This window comes from Peromyscus eremicus, chromosome 5, assembly GCF_949786415.1.
Source record: "Peromyscus eremicus chromosome 5, PerEre_H2_v1, whole genome shotgun sequence".
NCBI classification, from domain to species: Eukaryota; Metazoa; Chordata; class Mammalia; order Rodentia; family Cricetidae; genus Peromyscus; species Peromyscus eremicus.
Window position 1 is genome coordinate 71920273 of NC_081420.1, and position 18146 is coordinate 71938418.

The 18146-nt window shown below is 42.2% G+C and overlaps 1 protein-coding gene across 1 annotated transcript in view; it reads right to left on the bottom strand.

Annotated features, from left to right (window-relative positions):
• Nucleotides 1-228: 228 nt before the first annotated feature.
• Arhgap21 (Rho GTPase activating protein 21) overlaps nt 229-18146 on the bottom strand; it is a 126909-nt gene continuing 108991 nt past the window's right edge. The window contains exons 13-25 of the mRNA XM_059263672.1: nt 16212-16496; nt 13775-13839; nt 13560-13699; nt 12935-13077; nt 12513-12668; nt 12345-12423; nt 11671-11744; nt 11499-11588; nt 8517-8642; nt 8294-8335; nt 7878-7983; nt 5959-5990; nt 229-2691 (exon numbers count right to left, since the gene is read on the bottom strand). Coding sequence (XP_059119655.1) covers nt 1012-2691; nt 5959-5990; nt 7878-7983; nt 8294-8335; nt 8517-8642; nt 11499-11588; nt 11671-11744; nt 12345-12423; nt 12513-12668; nt 12935-13077; nt 13560-13699; nt 13775-13839; nt 16212-16496 — 3018 coding nt within the window. The 3' untranslated portion in view covers nt 229-1011. The remainder of the gene's footprint in view (nt 2692-5958; nt 5991-7877; nt 7984-8293; nt 8336-8516; nt 8643-11498; nt 11589-11670; nt 11745-12344; nt 12424-12512; nt 12669-12934; nt 13078-13559; nt 13700-13774; nt 13840-16211; nt 16497-18146) is intronic.

Genomic DNA, 18146 nt, shown 5'->3' on the forward strand with positions numbered 1-18146 from the left:
GCTCCTCAAGAAAAGGCGAGTGCCATGCATGGCTGTAGCTAGAGTTCCTAGGGACTACCTATGCACAGTGAGGCCGCCATCAGTGTTCCTAAGAGGTCATTTCCAGTCACAGCCAGAAGGAGGAAAGGTGGACGAACTGTGCAAACACAGAGGCTAATTTTTTAATGACAGGGCTAGATAGTATATACATGGGCAACATTTTAAAATAGAGAAAGCTCCCAACAGTGCCAAGTTCACCAAAACAATTTTTATTTCCAGTGTTTAATTGGGTATGCACACAGGCATGACACAGGTTTGGATTTAAGTCCTCATGCAGAATTATATTCTTCTCAGTAAGAAGCCAGTTCCATCCAGGATCCACTATCTACACACCTATGTTACAACATTTATATCAAATCTGGTATCTGAAGAAAAGATACACATAGAATATGTTCATTTAAGTTATTACGTATTTTACAGAAAGATTAAAAATTCAAGTCACACAAAACTCAAAAACTGTATTAAAAGTTTGAATATAAAACTCAGATCCACCTGGAATGACTAAAGAATGGAAGTTCTGTATCCACCTGTGTTAAAACTGGTAAATGTAATGAAATTTGTTACTGATAAACGCATTCATTTATTCAATGTAAGTTATCTAATTTCAACAATATGGCACCCTAAAAATCAAATGTACTTTTATCATGAGGCACTTTTGTTAGTGAGGAACCAAAAGAACAATTCTGCTGCATGAGCCAGCGATTTTTCTTCAGTAATTTGGGGAATATACTATGTAGTAAGTTGCAACAAACACCTTGCTTATTTGTATACAACTATCTGATATACTTTTAAATATATGTGTGTGTTCTTCTGGCTGTAGTAATGCACTGTAAAGCTATTTCACAGTGCAAAATGGTGAATCCAGCCCAAACCAAGGCTGCATAATAACAATTCTGGTACAAGAAAAAATATTTACAGAGTTACTGGTCTGTGTAACAGTAGCTTTTCCTTGCTAGAGTGGATATACCCAGTTTAAAGACAGGGCGGAGACTCTGCTTTAGTGCCGGGACTTGCAGACAGTTTGTGAGGGTGGGTGTTGGCTGCAGAACCAGCATTTTGGCTCATGTTCTGGAAGCTTTCTCCGTTTATTTGGTCAGGTGACTGTGGTGGTGTGGAGAGAGGGGGCCCGCTGGTTGAAGCCAAGGGGCCGGCAGCACCCCTGCCTTCGGGCTGCTGAGAGAGGGATGCGTGGGTGCTGGCAGGTGTTCCCAGCACACTGGGGCTCTCGGCCCGTGGCTCAGGACCTTCACCGCGGCTCAGGTCGGAGGCGCTGGTGCGGATGCGCTCCCTGGCCAGCCAGTCTGAGATGGAGAGGTCCTGGGCCAAGCCCTTGGGTTTTAACCGATTCACAGCTGAAAGTTCGGACTCTTTGTCTGCATTCTGCTCGTGCGCTTTCCAGAAACTCAGGACGCTGATTTCAGTAGCATCTCTGTGGCCTCCAAGCGTGTGTCTGCGTTTGATGTTTTTTCTTTTCGCGGTCTCGGCTGTAGGTTTTTGATTCCCAACTCCGAACATGTCGTCGGCGGGTGCCCTAGGTCTCAGTTTTAAGCGATCTGCTATTTTTGTCTTCCAAGTGGCCTCCTGCTTTTCGGATTCACTTCTGCTGGGTGTCAGGAGGCTCCCAGTCGACTTGCCCTTCTTCATGACGTCAAACACTTTGGCCAGGGCAGGAGTTTCTTTCTCGGTCCTGGTGTCTCCGGGGCTCCCACTGTCTGACTTGAAGCGAGCCGACTTCTTCCTGGACAGCGTGTCACATTCGATCAGCCTGTGGGAACTGAACTGCTGCCTGCGGCTGTCTAAACTCGGTGTGAGGCTTCCCTCGGTGCAGCTGGCTTCACTGCCTTCCGAGTTCCTGCGGCTCACCCTGGCAACCTCCTGTAGCTTGCCTCGGAAGAGCCGGTCCGAAGTCAGGGCGGTAGGGAACACCGGGAACTCGCTCTCACTGTCCGTCTCCACCGGCCTCCCTTCACTCACTAGCTCGCTCCTCTCGTCGTCAGCCTCCTCCCCCTTGCTCTCTGCCACTGACTGCACCTCGGGGCTCAGGCGGCTGGAGTCCAGGCTGGTCAAGTAGGTAGCTGATGATGTGGTGGAATAATCCGAGGTGATGGTGCCGGCATTGGTCAAAAACTCACTGTGCTTGGTTTCTGGACTGGTTGATTTTTTGGTGGAGGACCTCGCCAGTGAAGCCTGGGAAGACATGCTAAGCAGAGTACCCGAGTCAGACCCTGTTTCTTCGCAGTGGGGCTTCTGTGTCAGAAGTGATCTGGGGCTCTCCTTCAGCATGGCCAGGCGACAGCTGAGAGTTGGTGACTTGTTGCGTTTGGAGCTGTGTGGTGGGGAGGGTTCTTCGGATGACGGCGTCTTCTTCTCCTCCTTCACGGCACCCGCGTCTTTCCTGGCATGACTGTCTTTGGCAAGGACAGTCCTCGGCTTTCTGCCTGATGTCTCACCTTCTCTTTTGGACTCCTCTTTAATTTCACTGTGACTCTGTTCCACATTCTCCTTCTTAAAAAACACACTGTCCAGCTCATCCTCAGAGCTGCTGGGCTGGGCTTTCTCTTTGGGCTTTTTCCTCTTACGACTAGCAGCTGCGAAGATGGAGGACACAAGCAGTTCCCTGCTATACTGATCCTTCCCCGATCCCCAAGAGCCCTAGGAAACAAGCAGAAAAATGAGGCTATGAACACTGTCCAGGGCCTTGTCAGGGCTGGCTTGTCCCCAGATAGTTCTTAAAGAATTGAAGTCTACCAAAGCTCCAGATGCATCCACAACATAGTCTGTTTCTTTTTTAATACTCCCTTTTGAACTTGTATCAGTGTTAGTTTTTTATTTAATCATGAGTCCCACTTCTTGCCACATCATAACAGATACATCTCTCCTTCAGGGAAAGACTTCACGCTTAGGGATCCTGAGGTTTCCCAATTATTACTACTTTCTCCATTGGTGTTCCCTACATAATGCTCTAATATCCCCACTTCCTTTATCTAGTCTACAAGTGGAAAAGTTGAGCAGTATTCTGCCAGCTGTGATGGTGCACACCTGTAATCACACTACTCAGGAGGCTGCCAGGAAGGGGACAAGTTCCAAGGCTACCCCAACTACACAGTGGGATCCTGTCTCAAACATTCAAAAAGGAAAATAGGTAAACACCATTCCGACAGTTTAATATTCAGACATGATTAAGCTTGCATGGCTGAATTCAATTTTCTGATTGTGGACAGGCACTCATTCAGCTAAGGGGAGTCTGGCTGCCATTAGCTCACCAAGACTGGCTCTTCAGGGACTTGCCTTGGGGAATCAGGTTAGTAAAGGCTTCATTCATCTCATGTAACAGCAAAGTAGAAAATTTCATGACATAAGGTTATTCAAAAAGTTGTAAATCCTTGCCACAAAATGCTCTAATACAGTTACTGTAAGAGTCATTTGCTATGTATTGGGAATTCTTGATGACAACTTTTAGTTTGTTCAGAATGTCTGCCTGCTAAGTAAGTGGTTGGTGGGCAGGTGAATAAGTCCTTGTTTTTAGAACACCATCTTCAGTCAAGAGAGTCTAGCTGAAGGCATGTGGATTAATGGATCAGAGTATCTCTCTATTACAAAAAAAAAAAAAAAAAAGCTAGACTGCTCTCCTAAGTTCTTTTGAAAGTCTGTTGTTCTATTAAAAAGGAGAAATCACAGGTCAGTACAAAGGATTTCTCAACCCAGGGCATTCCTATGAGTTGCTCCCGTTTCCTCCATGTTTTCTTTAACACTGGTGGACCATGGCTGAAACTGGGCTGAGTGGGGAAACTGGTCTCCTGTCCCCAGCTTGCTCTGCCGGGCACAGAGAAGGGATGAATTCATTTTCACATTTCAATTTTACTGTTCATAAAAGAAGCACCTGGATTATATCATCTGTAAAAATTCTCTAATTCTGTGTGTTGGGGAAAATAACTCTGCTTTTCTACAATTTGGAAACAGTGAAAATTCAAGTATCTGTTATAGGCATTGTACAAAACAATGGAAGATGGACATACAGGGAAAGGGGATGTACGTCTAGTGAGAGGGAAAAGGAATTTCAAGCACGTCTTTGTGATTTAAAGCGTATCGTCTATAATTGGGTACAGTGATGCACTTGGGAGGCTGAGGCTGGAAGATTTTGTGTCCCAGGCTAGCTTGGACTACATTGTGAAACCCTGTTTCAAACAAAATTCTGGCAAAAGAGGTTTGGGAAGTGTTCTAGATCTAGAAAGACTAGGGTGGCAGGACAATTGAGTATAAGCAAAGATTTCTGGTTATTCCTGAACAGGGGGCTAATAGATTGCTCAGGTAATTAGGAAAATTAGCATAAAAACTACATTCTAGCCGGGCGCTGGTGGCGCACACCTTTAATCACAGCATTCGGAAGGCAGAGCCAGGCGGATCTCTGTGAGTTCGAGGCCAGCCTGGACTACCAAGTGAGTCCCAGGAAAGGCGCAAAGCTACACAGAGAAACCCTGTCTCGAAAAACCAAAAACAAACAAACAAACAAAAAACTACATTCTATAATAATGTATCATGCTCGTGTTAGTACCTGACTATGATGATTAGACTGTGGTTATGTAGGAGAATGTTCTTGCTGTGGGAGACAGGGACTGCACTATTTAGGGTGGTGTCATCTGTACTATAATTAGCTAAGTCTACGTGTGTGCGTGATGCAATCAAGTATACACACACACACACACACACACACACACACACACACATACACATTTACCAGCCAATGAATTTAAGGTAAAAGGCTTGTAAATATATGTTCAAACAAACAAAACTCCCAGTGGATGTGCTAATCAGCTTTAATTGTGAACTTGGCAGAGTGTAGAGTCACCTGAAGAGGTAGCCTCATTTGATGTACTATGGGTAAGTGTGTGTGGGAACGGTTTTGATTGCTGAGTTTCTATGGTTCGGACACTGTGGGCAGCACCATATTTAGGCAGATGGTTCTGGCCATGTAAGAAAGCTAGCTAAAAGCATAAACCCTTGAGTAAGCTAGCAGTGTTCTTCTGTGGTTTCTGCTTCATGTTCCTGCCTTGGGTTCCTGCCCTGACTTCCCTCAATGATGGATTGTGACCTGAAAGTAGGGGGTGAGATAAACGCTTTCCTCCTCTAAGTTGCTGCTTTAGGTCACGGTATTTGTCATAGCAACAGAAAGGAAACTCTAAGAGTTGGTGAGAAGTGACTTGGTGGATAAAATCACCAGCCAACCTGAGTTCAATCCTTGGCCTCACAAAGTGAAGAGAACCAATCTAGTACATTGTCCTCTTACCTCTCTATGTGCAGTACAGCAGGCACACATGCTTGAAAACTAATACTCTAGCACCTTTCCGTGCATGGAAATCCTTTTTAAAATTACTTTTATCCCTCATTCCTCATAGACTCACAGAGCCACTCCATAACTGTCTTTTTTTAAAAAAATGACCCATTGAGTCCAATTTGTGCTGGAAGGCTCTCTCTCTCTCTCTCTCTCTCTCTCTCTCTCTGTGTGTGTGTGTGTGTGTGTGTGTGTGTGTGTGTGTGTGTGTGTGTGTGTGTGTGTGTTGAGACAGAGTCTCACTGTAACAGCAACGCCCAGGCTAGAGTGGGTTATCCTCCTGTCTCAGGCCTGTGCCATTATCCCGGCTTCTGCAGATTCCTTATCCCATTCTCCTTGCTTTTATGTTAGTACATTTTTGACAATGTAAACAAGCCAACATTGTCTGCACCATGCTAAACTGTTTCCACAACTGCAATCTTCCAGCTCACAATCTTGTATTTCCCAGGCTTCTTCTATTCCAAATTGACTTCTCCACACACTGGACTTTACTGCTCTGGCTCCAGTATGGATTACAATTCTATGTTAATGATAAAAGCTCTCACTCAAAGACACTATGGAGTGTTTCCAGACTGTTTAAAGCACCTTACCTTAGATTTTGTTGAGTCACTAGTAGCTGAATCTGTGGGAAGTAAATAAAATGTGGTTAGTGGGAGCCAAGCTTCACCGCTTCTAACAAACAATGCAAAACTTATGAAGAGGACAGGCACAGAACAAAATGTGAAAGCAAAACTCAAAACAATAGAACACAGTGGATAGTCAGAGCTCACAAAGATGCAAGCTGCACCACAGAAAGCCACCGCCATGAAAGGATGCTGTGAATTGTAGGCAGAACCAGCTCAATGATAGGAATGGCAAAGGAGCCCTGTGCTAAACAGAAACAGAAATACTAGTGTTTATTTTTCTAAAGAGTAAATCTAGCAATAAAGAAGCTTGAAGACCTTTAAAAATGATGTGCCGCATCTTGTATCTGAAACTGATACACAATGCAGGACTTTCCAGACTGCCGGCTGCCCTAGCTACAAATCGAAACACTCACACTGGTGTTATGTGTTGATTTTTGTCAGACCGTCAGATTGGAATTTGTATAAGATATCCCGGATGGGAGTGGATGCGATGGAGGCATTAGGGTGACCTTGCTTCCGGGTCACTTTTGGTTTTGTTAGAGGATGCTCATTTTTGTGCTCGACCCCAGTTTCACATCCGTGCAGTCAGGGATCCTTTTGGTTAGTTTGGTTAAATTGCTACCAGGTTTGTAAGTATCTATTAACAAATGCTATTATGGAAATGGAAAAATGGAGACCATAATTTTGCTGTCTGGCAAAAACTCAGATTATACAATTATAAAGAGGGTAGGAAGGGGCCAGCGTAATGAAGAATAAATATCAATTTTAGAATTTTATCTTTGAACTTTTGGGAAAATTCTTTTCAGAATGAGTGAGCTGGGCCCCGTGCCACGCCCCTTTCAACACATGGCTAAATGCTTTATGACTTTAAGAACCGGTGGACCATACCATGCTATTTCTCCTCAGGGTCCGCTTCAGAAATAACAAGAGACAGCAGAAAAACTTTTAAGAGAGTAGTAGTGATCTGTTTACAATATTCTTAAGAGAGACATTACACCACAGATCAGCTCTGTTTGCATTTACAAGAACCGGGGGTTTCTGCAGACAAGGCAGCTACAGTGTGGACAGCAGTCCTCCTTCTTCCTACAGTTCCAGCTGTCCATCAGGGACATCACAGAATCCACTAGAGACATTACCGTGTGATAGACTCCTCCCACTTCGCCTGTGTAACATCATATAGATTTGCCTGTGTCAGTAAGTGCTGAAAAGACCCTTTAGAGCTAAAACAAGAACTAGAGACAAAGGGAGAAGAACATCGTGTAAAACAGCATGCCAGATTAGTGCAACAGTTTGGCAGGAGACGGTTTCATCAAGAGCCTATGAAATACTGATACTTCACCGAGCATTAGGGTGGCAATAGGAGAGAGAAGAAAATCAAGGTCAAGAAGAGGGACTTTGACTGCGACGTCTCTAGTGACAGAGGACACACTGGATTGAGAAGGGCAGCTCAGAATGTCTAGCATGCTGCTCTCACAGAACTGGCCCCAAACAAGAACTATGCATTCAGTCTAACCATACTTTCTGCCATCACAGCAACCACATATTCAGCAGCATTTATCTGTTTTACCTTGTGATGACTATTACATGGAAACTGTGAATTCAAAACAAAACAAAACAAAACAGTGGTTTGCATGCTCCTTGTTCCCATCTTTCCATTCTGACAAACATCACAACTCCATGCACTGTCAATGGCAATATAATCACTGGAAGGGAAGTGAGGTCAATCAGAAAAGGCAGGTCGCAGCTTTTATTAGTAGAAAGGAAAAAGAGGAAGGAAAAGAAAAAAAACTCAATAGTGGATTGTTACTTATGGCTGATTTGCTGGTTCATGTTATAAGAATGTCAAATAACCTAGAGGTCAGTACTGCCCATACAAGAGTTACCTGATACATCTCCAGGGAGCACGCCTGTCCTTCCAATGTTGGTGAGTAAATGATCTATGTTTGGTACTGGCTGGGAGTCTACTGTGTTCTCCTCCTGCACTGTTGTCTATGGTTAACAAACAAAGAGCTCTTCATCATCTCTTCAAAGACAACTTTCAAACAACATTTAGTAAGAGATACATTAGTCTATGGAGCACAAGCTTAACTTCGCATTGATTTGATTGGACGTCACTAATGGTAAAGTAGGCACCACCGTTAAATTCTTATTAGATCAGCGACTGAGGCACTAGAGACCTGCTTCCGGGGTGCGAAGCTGACAATAACACACAAAGCAGAAGATCAAGACTGCCGTGGCGTCAAGAAGGAGCCTGTATCCCATATGAGAACAGCAGAGCAGGCGGGCTGACAATACTTACGAGAGGTTCTTCAGCACCCTCTTCTGTGAAAAACCAGTCATGCTAAAATTTAAAATAAAAAGGTGAGAATAATTAAAGAATCCTCTAAGTGGATTTCTATCTTGGGGAATGGCACAGAAATAAGGGAAATGTCGTAGAGGGAAAAAAGTAGAAGCAACTCCTGTCCTACCAGTTGTCAGCCGTGATGAGAGATCTTTCAGGAGGAGATGCAGTGTGAACTTACATGCTGGATGAGAGTCTCTACGATTTTGTACTGGTCTGGCATGTGCGTGACCATGTGGGTCATGTTGTCTTCAGATGTTCTCACTAGAGTTGGACCAAAAACGATTGCTAGGTTTCTTGGTTCCATCTGAAGGAAAGGAAGAAAGTGGAAAATTAGATTAAACCTCCATGGCAGGTCTGGCATTTTGTTACTGGAAAGTTCTTTTTGATGAAAAAATACAAAAAATGGATGAAGAAAAGTAAATTCTTCTTAGGGCTTTCATGAGCAAATCCTCAAATGATAATAGACAATGGCTAATTGGTATTTCTGTTTTCCCAAGAAGCCTTAAATTAGTTTTAAACCAAATCAATTGTTTTTAGTTAACAAAGATGGATTGGATGGGAAAAGAAAAAAGTGAAATTAAAGAATAAGGAACTCTGTGTCTTGGGAATTGGAAGGGGCAAAGGACTTGGAAATACACACAAGGCTCCAGATTCTTCTGTGTCATACATCAAAATCATTAACAGAGGAAAACAAGTCTGGAAATATCTTTTTTGATGAACTCTCACCTCATCCAAATCTGCTGAAGTCCTGGGCTTAGGCTGGCTGGCTGCCTTCTTAGCATGACATTCAGTCTGTATACTACTGACATACTATTCAGAATTTGTTGAATTATGACTGTCACAGGCATGGATCCTGTTGTCTTTTATATTACGCTGAGCTTAGGGTTTGATTAAAGTTGCTAAATAACTTTAACCAACCTTAGAACTCACTGAGGTAAATGAATCATTCAGGATCCCACATTACTAGATCACCTGGGAGGCACTGACATGTGCATGTGGTTTACCAGACAAGGGATCTACAGCTGATCTCCTCTACTGAAGCAAACGCCACCCATACAGTAACAGGTGCTATATGTGTGATCATACCGCTTGGAAGAAGAATAAATTCTCTTTGAATTTAGGATTTTCCTAGAATACTAGACTATAAAAATATGACCTTCAGGAAAGGATGTGGGCTCTGGCATGTCTGGAATATTCAGTTATTTTATCTAACCCCTATGCCGGGAAGAGTGGCCCAAAGGCAAAAATCCACCACATCAAATGCTTCAGGTCAGGCATTCAGTAGATTCTTGTCTATGGCTTCATTTAAGTCTTCAGACTAATGGCATACTTTACTATGTATGTATAGAGATGGGTTTGTCCTATGTGAGTAGCTTTTAGCTAGCTCCTATATAAAAGATGACACTTAGCCTAAAGTTGTTTGGGTTTTTTTGTTTTGTTTTGGTTAATTGTTTGAATTTAAGTTCCAAAAAATGAGGTTAAAAAAAAATGTCAAGGAAATAAAGTACCATATTGTCTTCAAGAGTCACTATTAATCCAATAAAAAACTCCAAGAAGCCAAGTGTGGTGGCCTATGCCTGTGGCTCTAGTATTGGTCGGAGGATGAAGTGTCTAAGGACAAATAGGCTCCATAGCTGAGTTCAAGGCCAGCCAAGCTAACGGAGAGCCTTCTCAAAAAAAAAAAAAAAAAAAAAAAAAAAAACTCTCTAAATAAGCAAGACTTTAAGACAGAATTGATTTCCAAAAGAAAAAAAAAAAAAAAAAAAAAAAAAAAACTAAGCCAGGTGTGGTGGCTCATGCTTTGAACTCCAGCACTCAGGAGGCAGAGATAGGATTTCTGAGTCTGAGGATAGCCTGGGTCTACACAGCAAATTCCAGGACAGCTACCTACAGACCCCATATCCAAACAAAAAGAACAACAACAAAAGAAATTGTATAGCACAGACACCGGCTAATTGATCCAGTTCCCCTGGTTTCTTCCTTAGTATGTCTGACATTGGTACACAGGAAGGTTACTGAATTTTGTATCATGCCACTTTGCTGAACGTGTTTAGCAATGTTAAGTGTCCTCTAAGAAATATGGCACTCTTTTCAAGAAGCACTAGCATCCAGCAAAACTGAAACACGCCATCCTTCAGGGATAATCAACTACAAAATATTTCAGCTAGAATTATAGTGGGAAAACTATGGCTTATTGAACAAACTTTTGAAGACAGCTCAGTAAACTGATGTTTTAGGGTTTTGTCCTCCCTTTTTTCCCTTTAAAACAACTCTCTCAACTGCAGACACAGAGTACGTGGACGGTGCTGAGGCAATGCTGTGTCTTCTTCAACTGCAGGTAACAGGGTGATGATGAGCTCATGAGCCAATCCTGCACCACTGAGCTCTGTCTCTCTCAGGCAGAAAGTAGTCTTAGGGGTGTTAGCAATACTCTTTAGCTTTCTCTTTCATTGTTTTCCTCCGTAACTCAACAGGATCATCACAGAACTTTAAAGAATGAACTGAGCTAGAACAAGAATCATTTGCAACCTCCTGATATAATGGACTTGGGTAGCAATCATTCACTGACTAAGCAAAAGGATGAAAAATTAAGACTAAAATGGACCAATGAAATACAATGTGGATCTTATCTAGCTATTTAAACAAATAACTGTAAAGACATTTTAAAAACAATTGATCAAGAAAACATGAACTGAGTATTTGATAATACTTAGGACAGCTAACTGTGGGGATGTGGTGATGTGGTATTAAAAGGAAGAAAGGCATCATACCTGTTTAACAGGAAACTAAAGAAAACATTACTTTTCAGTGTGTGGCATCTGGTACCCTTGGGCTGGATTACCAAGCATATATGCCATCTATTTAAGGTAGTAACATAAAGCATAAAGCTGAAAACAAAATTCTGACTCTTCCATTTTTCTTGCTGGATGAATGTAAAATGAAACATTTCTAAATGAAATGCCCCTTCACAAGAGTGACTGACAATTGCTGTTTGTGGAGCCTTTGCTTTTGAGTGATCTTCTGAAGGACCCAGCCAGTCCAGTCTGATGCATTCTTAGGCTTCTGTGAAAAAAAGGCCTTCCTTTGAGTACTCAGCACAGAGTGATGAAGGCTAACCTTCAAACTGAGGCTGTATTTCAACAGGCTGTACCTTACGCACCTTATTTTTTTCTGAATTTTCTGCCACTGTCTTTAGATGAGCCGAAAGAAACTTCAGTGTTTCGTAATGATGTTCCGGCAGATCATGAATCTGGAACATATTATTTTCAGAATGAATTTAAATGCTGTATTTGAATTGCACCCCCTCCCCCCAAATAAAAAGGAATACCTACTAGTCTTTTTAATGTTCTCAGCCGATCGAGAGGGTCTTCTTTACGATTGGCCTCAATAAAGTCGGCATATTTATCTGGCAGCCGTAGGAAAAGAACAAGTTAAAGTGCTCAGGTGAACTGAAGTCCCCTTCCCTTCAGGGCTTAATTTTAAACCACAATTTAAAATGTGTAAGATTTTTGTCTATTTTGAAATACAAATCTCTGAAATCTATATGCTAGAGATGGTTTTTAATGATCTCCAAGCCTTTCCAACAAACAGGAGAATTCTCTCAACGGGACTTCTTTGAAATTACTGTCTGGCATTTATTCAGCCTGTCCATTATCCCCACCTCACAACAGTATCTAGCACAGGGTCTTTTAACTACACCTATGTCCAAATAATTATGACTGAAACAATAATAACATTTTTAGCTTGATGATAAACATGGTCAATATAGATCTTATTTTCACTTTACTGAAGTATATCAACTTTTTGCAAATGATTTTTCACCAAAATTTATGAAGACTACAAATGAACAAACCAGTTCTTAATTATGCTTTTTCATTAAATTTAGACCTGAGATAAATGCCAGTTCCTTCATCTCTCGTGTTGTCTTTTGGTTTGATTTATTAAGCCCTGGTTTCCAGCACAGGCTGTGAGCCTTCTCTGGCATGGTCTGTGGGAGCTAACTCACCATTTGTAAAGAGAGGCTCAGGGAGCTTCCTGAAGAAGGATTTTAGTAAACTGCTTATCACATTCAGATCTCGCCATTTCTGGATATGCAAAACAGAAATACAGTATTTTTGTGGTCAATATATGACAAGGGAAAAAAGACTGGTTATTCAAACAGAAAAGAACTTACATCATCTTGTGTATCAATGTCAGTCATCCCCTTGTTGAGCTCTTCCTGCATGCTGGAAATGGCTGCGTTGTTCCCAGGAACTCTGTAAATACCTGTGTATTCAAGACCCCTTTCTTCAACTAATTTGCAACATATGTCAACGATTAATGGAATATACTGCAAAACAAGAAACCAGCATTTTATTTAACACAGTACAAAAGTTTGAAATGAATTCCTACTGACCATTTCTGAGTAGTCACTACTCTAGTTCAGAGTTAATATGTTAGATAAAAAGTTGAAAGATAAAAATTACTCAACCCACAGTCATACTAAGGGAGGAAAGCGCAGACTAGATGAGCAGGCAGCCACTTTATCTAAAGGGCTGTGAACTCAGGCCCTGCTATGACGGCCACTGACTAGTCCAGATGGTTGGGATCTCCTACCCGGTTGGTGTGGGCAGGCGGGCAGTCATCCAGCCTAACTCCGAAGGTCCCTGTGGCAGCTGGCTTTTTCTCAAATGTCTTCCTCACAATGCTTGGAATGCCTCTTCTCCAAGTGCCTTTGTCTTTGGGTGGACTGGTATCATCTTTTGATTGTTATTGAAAATAAAATGACATTATAAAAAAATGGAAACAAGACTGTTTAAATCACTTTAAAAGCCTAATTCTTCAATGCTTCCATTAACTACAGTCTTATGAAACAGTCTACATATAGCACATTATTCTCTTCCTACTCTGTTATGCCTCTGACCCGTCCACGTAACTTATCAGATCAGTCACACTTCTTCACCTTTCAGGAAGCAGTAGAACCAGCGTGTCCTCCCCTTTGCCTTACAATGATACATCTGGCCATTCACATCTGTAAAGATGTGACTGTGGGCTCTCCTTCCCTTTCTCTTGATCAGAAAGAGATGCCTTGGGCCTCACCTTAAGGAAAAGGCCCAATGAGCTTGTACCAGGTTTACCAGGAGCTTTAAGCTGGCTGACCCTGAGTCTGCTGGTAAAAATCACATCGTGAAGCAGCAACACAAACTGCCAACCCAACTTAAACAATGTTACAGTTAGTTACCTCTGCTGAGAAGCTTCCTCTCTGACTCCTCCTTTGGAGAATGTGGGCTTTGAGTCTTTGGCTCTGATTTAGCCCCAAGCAAAGTCTGCCTGATGCTAAGACTCTGGCGAGGTGTTTTTGGCAACTGTTCTGTCTTGCTGCTAGAAAAAATGAACACTTCTTAACAACTGCATATTTGACATGTAAATTAACCCTAGGCATGATGGTATTCTCACCTCATCAGACTGTTATATTCTTTGATTCTTCGACTAATTAGATCTCTGTTGGTAACTCCAGTGTCCTACAGAATGAGCAGAATAACATTAGAAAATATGTTATTAGCTTATTAGGGGCAGAGGGTGACCCCTGGGTTTGAAGCTTGCTATTATATCAGTTTGTTTAATAATACAAATGCTATGACTTATTCTCAGTGGAGCGGTCACCATGTGGCATATGGTCCAAGTGCCTCCTACCCCTGCAGGTGAGTTTGCTGTGTATTTTCTGTATACATGCAATACCTAGGACAGTTTTTAAGTAACAATGATTCAGTATGTACTGAATTAAAATGCTACATAAAATGCATGATTGGGGAGCACAAAGCCAGCTTCTTCTCTAATACCAGAATGAATGATCAGCATTCAATAATAACACCATTGAGTCAAACATGGGAAAATACACCAGAATTTATTAATGATTAACTTGTAGGAATAGTGAATTAGGAGTCAGATGGCACCAAGAGGGGCAGATCATCAAGGGCCTTTTTTGTCCTATGCCCCAAGGTGAACCCAGAGCTTAGCAAACAGGAATAACTCTATTTGTAGCAATTGCAGTTATACACCAGCATGTGTCTGCAAACATTTTTCAAAATACATCTTATTTTGAGTATAATGAAATACATGTAGCCACACAGGCAGGAATGAAGGCACTTGAAGAGTACTGTGCTCTTTTTGGCTATCAAATTATTGAAACAATGGTTCTCAAAAAGTTGGAATTTTTCCCAGGAATCTCATGCTCAAAGAAGGAAAATCTAACATTGTGCTTCATGTCAGTAAGAGGGGGCACGTCTCCCAGAAAGATTTCACTCAGTTTTGTAACTTGTCAAACCTGAGCCACAGTGATGATGGGCAGGATCACACCCTGACCAGGACTGCTCAGCTATGCATGCCTTTCTAGCCTCTATTTAAACCTAACCCTCATGCAGGATTCCCAAGGATGGACTGGAGGCCACTGGACCTCTTTGTTCCTCTTCCCAGAGTACCCACATTGAATGAATCTCTACTTTGCTTGTCATTATTACTGTACCTAGGCTTAGGAAGACAAATTGCACATGTTTTCTTTTCCTATGCAGACTACAGATTTTAATTTTCATATGTGTGCCTATATGAGTGTGGGTACAGATCATGGAATTAGAAACAGAACCATGAGTAGGAAAAATGGAGGAGATAAAAAGGCAAGAGAATACATGTGACATGAAAGTGGAATGCAGGCTACTTGCAGAAAGAAGGGGACCAGGACGAAAGGGAGTAAGGGAGAGAGATCAACAAAGAAAGAGCCCACATGAAAATGTCATAATATAGCCGGGCCGTGGTAGGGCACGCCTTTTATTCCAGCACTTGGGAAGCAGAGGCAGGCAGATCTCTTGAGTTCGAGGCCAGCCTGATCTATAGAGTGAGTTCCAGGACAGTCAGGGCTACACAGAAAAACCCTGTCTTTGGGGGAAAGAAAGAAAATGCCATAATGTATCCTATTATTTGGATGCTGATGCTGAAATCAGCTGACACTTTGCAGGGAGCAGCTACAGCCCGAAGGCAAGGCAGGTGGCAAGGCAGCGCAGGGAAGCTGTCCTCACAGTGTGAGCCTTTCAGTGTAAGCTGGACGATGAACAGAGAAGATTTTATGTTCAGCTGCACAGCTGATACACGTGTTCATGAGTACTGTGGGCAATGTACACAAAGTGCATGAAGAATGTGAAGGAAACTGTGTTAATGAGATGGGGGACTGGAGGCTTGAGCAAAAGTCTGACCTCCATTGTACTGAAAAATACCTTGACTACGAAAATTCTCACTGCAAAAGCAGCTCCTTGATGGCTGAAGCCAGAGACCCTCACCAGTGTAAAGCATCACTCCTTACTAAACAGACAAACTGGCTTATGACATGATTGTTCATAAAACATGCTTCCTTAGAAACCCATGAGCATACCAAGATATAGTTTTACCTATACAATTCCATAAAAAAAAAATCACTTCTTTACCTTTACATAGCAACTTGTTTTTGTAAATGTTTTTACTGTAGCATAACCCACAACAATACTAATTTCAATATCCAAGACAGACTTGTAATAATTGGTCAAAAGGTGCCTGTAGGTTCTAGGCCCTATGTAAGAGGGTGAAGCACCCCAGACACAGGGTGTCCTGATCTTCCCAGAGATACCAGGGACAACACTAATGATCAAAGATAACATGGGCTCCTGTCTGTGGTTCGTTGACATGAAGAACAGGAAGATCCTATTTTTCTTGTTTGGTAATAGTACTTTTTCGATAAGTAAAACTAATGCAGGTATACCTGAGTTTTTCTTTTTAATGACTGAAAATAGTGTATCTTATTTTTTGTAAAAATCTACCCAGCGCTTTTTGATAAGTATCAAATTTCACCCATATCCTTTTTACAACGTACCTCTTCATTTAGGTTGCTACTCTCCTGGATAGTCTTGATCCACGCTAACATGTCGTCTCTGTCTTCAGCCTGGAACAGGCATTCACAGTCGGGTGTGGTAAGTCGGAACACATTCCTCCTCTTGGTCTCACTGTACGAGATGTCAATCAGGCAAGCATTGACACTGATGGGCTGTTCTTCCTCTGATGGTGTCGTCTGCTCTCTTCTGTCTTTGTACAAGTAAAGTGAATGGCCCCGAAGTACAACATACATCTGTTTCCACGGCCTAATGCTGCCACCAACACGCTGGAAAACAGTAAGTGGTCCGTGAATGGGCAATACAAGGCTAGACCTCTGGGACAGGCTCGGAACTAAGTAACGCCCTTCAGATGCATACTTATGTACCTGGTATAGCAGATGTCTCATTTACTTGAATACACATGAAGAGTGAAAAGAAAGAAAAAATGTCAGGTTAGCTCAGTGGGAAAAGGAGCCTGCTGCCAAGCCTGATATGAGTTCTATCTAAGAGACTCACAGTCTAAGAGAACTGACTCCCACACGCTGTCTTCTGACCTCCGCATGCTTGCCGTGGCATAAAGACAATCACATGATAGACACAGAGATAAAGTTAAAAAGTGTAGCTGGGCATGATGACTCATGTCCCAGCATACAGTTGGCAAAGGCTCTGAGTGTGAGGACAGCCTAGTCTACTTAGCAAGTTCCAAGCTGCACAGTGAGATCCTATCCAAATAAATAAATAAATAATTTAAATGTAGTGCTTTTTCAAAACAATAGAGTTGGCCCTGGTGGTATGGGTGCCATTAGCTGGCCCCAAAGGCTTGAGAGCAGGAGAACTGGCCCTGCCACTTGATGCCTGATGCAGTGGGTGAGCTAGCCAAGGCAGTACTGAAGAGCTCACCCTGGGGGTAATGATGAGGGAAAGCTGGCAGGCTGACCAACCCAGCTACCACCCAGGCCCAGAACCAGGGCTATGAGTTGACCCACCCCAACATCCACCTCATCTGTGATCTGCTGGAGCACGTGACGGGGCCAGACCTGCAGATCCAAAGCTGCAGGATCTCCATGCAGCAGGGCAACAGCAGATTATCCAAAAGGAGTCCTGGTATCAATAGCATAGCAGAAGCCAGAGGCCCAGAACCAGACCTACGACTCTTTGCAGTGAACACTTACGTGCAAGTAAAGTTCTGGACTAAAGGGTAAACTGTGTGACTCCCTGTGTTGTCACACTACAGCTTCCTGCTAAGATTTTTCTTTCCTTTTCTCCTAAGTTTTATTAGGGTAGGGGAGTTGCAAGGGTAGAGGGTGGATATGAAGGTATCAGGGAGATGAACAGGATCTGGATGCATGATGTGAAATCCACAAAGAATCAATAAAAAGTTAAAAAAAAAAAAAGTAGTACTTCTTAAAAAAAATGTCACATATACACCAATTAGGAAATGTATCTGTACCAAATTCAGATGGGAAGACAAAAAATGAACAACTAAACCCAATAAAACACACGCTACAGAAATGCATTAAAAGTGGGCATTAACTGTTTGCTTTAAAAAAAAAATCATATGAACACAAAAGTAGTAAAGAAATTTTCATAATTAAAAGAAAAAAATCCATTAATATTCTTTTTTTCCTTCTGGTGCTAGGGGATTGAATCCAGAATATTGTTCAAGTGCTCTACCACTGAGCTGTATCTCTGGCCAGAAAAAAACCAAAAACCAAAACCAAACAAAGGAAAAACAAAAAGCCATAATACAAGTAAACACCATCCAGAAGGAGTGTTCCCGAAACAACATGTACTGACGGGAAATGATATCACCAAAGTCATCAGCTGTGCGTGGTACAGCAGGAGTGTCTATATCCAAGTATGTCTGCAAATTTAAATTCTCTGGCAACATGAAAGTAATTCTTATGCAAAGATTTTATATGTTGGATTCTACTTAC